Source organism: Athene cunicularia, assembly GCF_003259725.1.
Source record: "Athene cunicularia isolate RWA chromosome 8 unlocalized genomic scaffold, athCun1 chr8_part1, whole genome shotgun sequence".
Taxonomy (NCBI): Eukaryota; Metazoa; Chordata; class Aves; order Strigiformes; family Strigidae; genus Athene; species Athene cunicularia.
This window is the reverse complement of record NW_020799109.1, coordinates 7,404,533-7,411,454: the sequence shown is the minus strand read 5'-3', so window position 1 is coordinate 7,411,454 and position 6,922 is coordinate 7,404,533. Positions and strand designations below refer to the sequence as shown.

The window sequence follows — 6,922 nt, the reverse complement described above, 5'->3', positions numbered from 1 at the left end:
AAAAAAAAAAAAAAAAAAAAAAAAAAAAAAAAAACAACACCAAAACAAAAAAAAACACCAAAAAAATAAGTTAAGGGTTAGAAAGCAATAAAAGATACAAATAACAGATCGTTGATAACTGTCAAAAGCCAATGGCCCATTTCCTGCCTAGGAATCCCATCTAAACTGGCACCTCCAACAGAAAGAAAAAAGAAAAATTGCAAAACCCTAGCTTATTTTTCTCTGTTCAGTTTTTTGGTTTGGATATTTTAGGGGTTTTTTACTTCTTCCTTTCCAAAAGACAACGTTACATAGAAGTAAATATAAATAGATAAATAAAATGGGTACTTATATTTTTAAAAATTCCTGACAAATAATGACTCTTTTTAAAGAGGTTTTAAAACCCCTCGTCTTCTGTGTAAGTTAGCCATTCAAAAGAAAAAACTATAGTTGAGAGCTGAAGCTTTATAAAAACAGATGTTCAATATATACAATTTCTCTTTCCAAGCTACAGAAAAGGCTTTCGTCAGATGACTCTTGGAAGCTGTGTGTACAACAGGAACTGCAAGCCATCACATTTCCAGGTGCACTGTACTGCTGGTTTTACTGAAGTTATACTGTGCTTTGAGCCTATACCAGAACACAGAATAACGAAGCCAAGTACAGCAGGAAGGCACAAAGATCATTTTGAGAATATATTTTGAAAATAAAAAACGAATTTTTTTTAATAATAATTATACATATTTATAGTGAAGTGAATATGGGATAACACCCCTGCCTTTATTTTGATGAAATGTATTTTCTTCTTAGTGATGTAAAGCAGTACCCACATTACAGTGTCTATCAGAAAAGACATGAAATAAAAACAATTTTAAACTAATTAACAGGAGTAACAATGCAAATAGCCATACTGGAAAAAGTAGAAAATTAAACATGGTGAGTCCTGCTTTTCATTCAGAAAAGCCTGTTTTGATTACCAGTACAGAACATAAGAGCCATGCTATATATGAAGGATTTGAGTTTTTCATTAAATCTGAGAGCTACAGGAGACTGGGTTTCATGCACAGATGCAAGCATTGGATTTCAGGAAAACAAAATGCTATCACTTATGTAATAACCTCACATATACAGAGGTCCATATTGCATAAGTAGATTACAGATTCTAGCATTAATGGGTCATTTCCTTTAAATATGAAGCATCATCAGAAATATTTCAACAGACACATTGTTTGGATTTTTCATACTTTTATTGTTTTTACACAAAGTTTAAAATACATTTATACTATCATTCTTACCTTCAAATGCCCAAACAGAAGGTTCTAGTTTAAATGGGCAAGCTATGAAACCATCAAACTTTATAACAGGCAGAAATTCCTAACTTCTGCTTCCTCAGATGTTAAAAATTATTGTAAATTAATAGAGCTCAAAGAAATGACACTCAGGAAATAACAGATCAGCAATCCTGGCAGGCTTAAGAGAGTTGGATCTATTTATTGCCAAACAGTTTCATAAAGATGAGGGCCTGAAGAGATCATTATATCATCTGTGTTGATCTTCTGTATCTCACAGAGCATCTGAAACATTTCATGGCCCAACCTATAATAAGCCTAGTAATTAGGCTACAATGTTCTAATAAAAAAAACTAAGCTGCTATATACGCAGCAGACCACCACAAAGGCCAAGTCATACGCAACAGTGGGAAACTAATTATTGGTAAGATTAGACTTCATGATCCCACCAAGCAATTCATATACTGTTACTGTATATGAATTCCTCTGCAACACTCGTGATCAATTTGATTTTAAGCACTTCAACAAAACCTAGCAACCAAAAAATTTATGATGGTTTTCCTATATCACTTCAAATCAGCTACAAACATGATTTGAACACTGTAAAACATATACGACTGAGACATTTAAATACGATTTATTTAGTTACAAATGGTGGTTTATATTGTCTTAAAGTATCCCATGCAGAGGAATAGACAGAAAGACTTCTAATCGGGGGTGGGTAACCTTTAAAAGTTAAAAAAATAGGAAGCAGATGTTTCAGTTCCAAACTGAAACGAAAAAATAATTCAGATTAATTCTTAATACAAAACATAAGTGGCTATTAGAAAAACTAAACCAAGAAAGGATTTCCTTACACTTCACTCAGGTTTGACTTTGTTTAAGGGTAAGACCAAATGTCCGAAAGATACAAAACACAGTAACACTCACTGAAGTAACAGGAAAGATAGTGGTGACATTTTAACCCTTGATACTAAAATCTACTAGTGAGACCAGAAAATAAAAAAAGTATGCAGAAAATAAGCAGCAGGAATCAATGCAAACAAAGAATCCTCAGAAAAGCTTACACAAAAACACAGTAGTTGTAGCATCACATTAGAAACTTGTTTTGTGAACTTATATAACCTCTGCTGTCTCTGTGCATTCTTACGTATGTCTCTGTCAGCCTATGTCACTGTTGCTGTTTTGGGATCCCTTTCCAGCTCACCAGGACTACTCGCTCTTGGTTGTTTCAGTAGAAGTCCCAGAGAAATAACAGCATCCTTGAGTTGAGTCTCAGAGTTCAAGAATCAACAGGTGCTCAAGGGAATCTAACCTGAGTCCCTAGCACAGCCTCTGATAGTGCACGACTTTTTTCCCCCCAAACAGGAAAATGGAATTGAGCCTAAATGAAGAACAAGTAAGCAATCTGTTCAAGACAAGAACGTCCTTAACTTATGTTTCTGTTTTTTTCATCAGTGCTGCAGAAGTGCCCCTGAACTTAGGTTAATCACTTTCTAACCAGACTTGCTTAGCTTTCTACTTCATATTACCCTGGGTGCCTTACAGAAGCTTTCCTGATCAAATACAGAGCTCTGAATTTACTGTTGAAATCATGGAAGTAAAAGAATCAACATCTTAAAGAAACAAACAAACAAACCTGAACACCAGTATGACTATATTTTACTACTACACATCAGGTTTACCAAAAACTAAACAAGACTCTGAATAAGAGGCACAAAACAAAGTGAAATTAGAGAAGAGAGCAATGATGTTCTTCTCATTTACTTAACAGATTGGTGGCCAAAGGATAATAGTGGAACCCTTACCAAAAATCACTGCTACTTCCCTACTGCCTTCACAATTTGTGAACTAAGTCCTACAAATCATGTTTTCCTTACAAATAAAATGTTTTGCTCTGCACTGAATGAAATATTTAGTGCCAAGCAAAAGGATTTTCTACATTTTTCATCTCTCCTAAAAAACCCGAAGACCTTTTGGTTTAATCAAAACAAAGCCTTTCCTCCTCCCCAGTTTCTTGGCATTGAATCTGTACTTCACTAATGAATCAGATGTATTAAAAAACAAAACAAAAAAACCCACCACACACAGACCACACACTTTAAATGTTAAAATAAAACATGCTACATTTCTCATAAGTCATGAGCCTTTTTTCATGTACCGTTTCAACTTTTGAAATGCTAAAATCCCTTGCCTAACAAAGAGATGTTTGATTCTCTCTCAAGCTAACAACTCCTTTTCTTCTTACATTCACATTTCTTTTGTCTTCTCTTTCTTCACTCTTCTGATTCTAACTCCCTGTTAGATTAGTATGGTTTGGTTTTCACTCCCTTTTTTACAAGAAGTCTGCTTTTAATAAAAAGGAGCCAGTGTCCTACTAATGACAGACCCTTAGGGCATCTTTTTCACTTTTACTCTCCTAAACCTCCCAAACTCCTTTTTTTCCACAACGTACCTTCTCTTTTTCATAGACGCTCCTCTCATTCATCTTCCGTTTAGTTTCAATAATTATGTACTTTCCTGAAGTGCCTCTTACATCCCTAATTTTCTTTCCTTTCTTACTCTCCCTACGCCTTCTTTAAGCTTGCATTTTTGGGTCATTGCTTCTTCTCCCCCTATATTCTGCTTCTAGATCATTTAATCATCACTAATAAAATTAAGTATTTAAAACTACTCTCATAGCCATTCTTGCAGCTTTAAATAATTCAGTCTCCCTTGCTGCTCGTTCTGGAGTCACAAAAGGAAAAGAAAAAAAAAATCCCCATAGTTGTTCTTAACATTTTTCATTGCAGTTCTTTCTTTCAACCCCACCTGTGAGCATTTACAATCTACAAATCCCCCAAAACCACATCCAACGGATTTAATGCACTGTATTGAAAACATTATAACCTAAACAAAATGCATAAGGCAATTCCTTACCTTTCCATAAACACTTTTTATTTTCAAAACAGCCCACACTAAGTCACAACAGACTGCTATGACAAAATATGTTTTTAACTATACCACTTTGGCACCATACATTTGGTTTTTTCTACTAGAAGACACTGACCAGATGGGCTCCCTTTTGTTCACTGGTATCTCATTCCTGCTTACACCACAACATGTTGCAAAAGAAAGACTCCATATACTTGGGCCAACATGCACTTTACAAATTTAGTTTCAAGTGTTTAGGGTACATAGTGTTTGCTTACAATAGGTTACAATATTCCATGTCATTTTAATCATTATGCCTTAAAAGAAACAGAATATTCATTCTAACAAACTCAGTTTAAAACCCCACCCTAAACTATCTGATACTTAGTTTGTAGTTATTAAAACATAGAGAACACCCTAAACAATGTGCTGGAAACAGTGCAGCAGACAGTTGAAGCTGTATCCGTAGTATATTCTGGAAAATCTAATTGATTTTTTTTTTTTTTAATAATTTGTTGATAATTTGGACTGGCCCAAAGATCACTCATTTGAACAAGTTTAAAAAAAAGAGAGGAAATCAAAGGGATTAAAGATAGATCGCTTGGTTTTTAGTTTTCTTCTCACACTTTTAAACCTTAAGAAAATGGATTAATTATTTATTTATCCTGACAATCCTATGCAGAGTCTTAAAACACCTAAGACTCTTTTGCTTGTTTTATTGGTTTCCTCCTATTTCTCTGCTAATTGAACCTTGTTACAAACCAGATGATAGGTGGGTTTTTTAGGATGAGTTTGTTTGCTGTTTTTTTTGTTTGTGTCTGCATAACACCAAACCTAAATAAGGTATAGCCTTAATCTCTAACTCAATTCCACATAACGGCTAACAACAGATGAGTAACTATGTTATTTCTAAACTAAAAGTATATGAAAGATTTAAGTTGTACCTTCCATTTCTTCCAGACCTATATCCTCAAAAATCTTGTGTGTATATACACAAGATGTCTTCTGAAAAGGCTACCCTTAATAATACCACTTACAAAATTATGCATACAATTCTTATGCATACAATTAACCAAAAAGGAAACTAAACACAATATGAAACATTGATTTAAAGGAAAAGCAGCAAATCAAAAAGGCACAAAGACAATCAGAGTATACCAGGGTATGTACAACTCAGTACCATGTCAACTTGGCAATGAGGCTTTAACACTTGCCCCAGCCATAAAAGATACACCCAAATTTGAAATAAAGATAACACCTGTCTCAGCAAGACTGCACATCACTGTTACATGAAGTTGATCTATGAAGTCATTTTCTTAGAATACTTACCACTAAATCCCAGTTATTTTGTTCAAGCAATGTTATAGCTTCATCAATATTTTCAATACCAGTACATGCCTAAAAAGAAAAAGAAGCAGTAAACAGAATTAGAAGAATTGATCAAAATCAGAGTATTAGTAATTATAATTTAATTAATTTCAGCTGAATGTCAGGAAATATATAGGTCTTTCATTTCTGTTAGGAGAGGGTAATCCAGAAATCAGATTTCAAGTTTTAAATATCAAACAGTTGGATAGAATTCCCTGTTCCACCAGAGGATTCTTGTGTAACCTTGAGCAAGCCACCTAGGAAAGCAAGACAAAGTAGTTATTTGTAAAATTAGGACAATGATGCTGTCTCACGAAGGTGTTTTGAGAATTTGTGTTCAAAACTGAAACATACTACCTTAAAAGAGAGCACAAAAATACCTATTACTTCAAATGATGTTCGGAATGGCTTAAATATTTTGTCTAAAGACAGAAACACATACAGAAACCCTACTGCCTCCGCCATCATCTTACACCCTTACTCATTCTGGGTGTTACACAGTGCAGTGTAAGAGGAAAAGAAGGTGGCAAATACAAATTTTTGATTGCCAAAGTGCCAGCTTACTACTGCATGTACAAATGAGCAGCCCTCGGGAAACTATTTAAAATAAAGATTATATAATGAAACATTTACATTTTCCTTTCAGACAAAACTCTTGCATGTTGTTCTAGCCCTGTACTCTGGCTTTATCTAGTTCAAGGAATATAAACCAGTAGTATTGTTAAAGTGGTGATAACATCCCACAAAATGGTACTGTAAACTGAACTTAATTCCAAATACAAGAGAGCACCTCTGCTCAGCAGAAGCCTTGATGCAGCATCCTGCTTTCTTCTTTTGATACCCATACCTTTTCATCTATTCAGCTTCAGCAGACAGAGCATAGCTATTCATTCTGCCACATATTTGCTACCATTCACATTGAAGGATACCAGATATATATCACCAGAGGGGAAAAATGGAAACAGTTAAGTTTCTTTCTGGAATTTATCTTTCATCCTAATCAAAGCTATGCTCTGTATTCAAGCACACAAGAGGAGTTCAGACTTTTACAAGATCTGAAGCATAATCATGCTGCTTCTGCTCTACCACACAGCTATATGAAAAGAAGTTTTATATAATGTTTATATAAAACTATATTTTAAAAATCCAACCTTTTAACAGTAATAATACAGAGTTAGATAGCTGCAGCAAACATCAGTTTTCCTGATTCCAAAGATATAGTCCTGTTTTCCTTTATGTGATAAGAGAAAAAATGGTGCTAGGCACAAAACCAGACCCTTTTTCTCTCCCAAGACATAAAAACTCATCAGGTCATACACTTTCCATGCTCTGACTTTTCTTCCAATTTATGACAACAAAGAAATAAAAAGTAG

At 34.4% G+C, this 6,922-nt stretch overlaps 1 protein-coding gene across 1 annotated transcript in view; it reads right to left on the bottom strand.

Moving 5' to 3' along the window:
* The window catches only part of FAF1 (Fas associated factor 1), a 155,146-nt gene extending 149,132 nt beyond the window's left edge, over nt 1–6,014 (bottom strand). The window contains exons 1-2 of the mRNA XM_026853882.1: nt 5,907–6,014; nt 5,511–5,579 (exon numbers count right to left, since the gene is read on the bottom strand). Coding sequence (XP_026709683.1) covers nt 5,511–5,579; nt 5,907–6,014 — 177 coding nt within the window. The remainder of the gene's footprint in view (nt 1–5,510; nt 5,580–5,906) is intronic.
* Nucleotides 6,015–6,922: the final 908 nt, after the last annotated feature.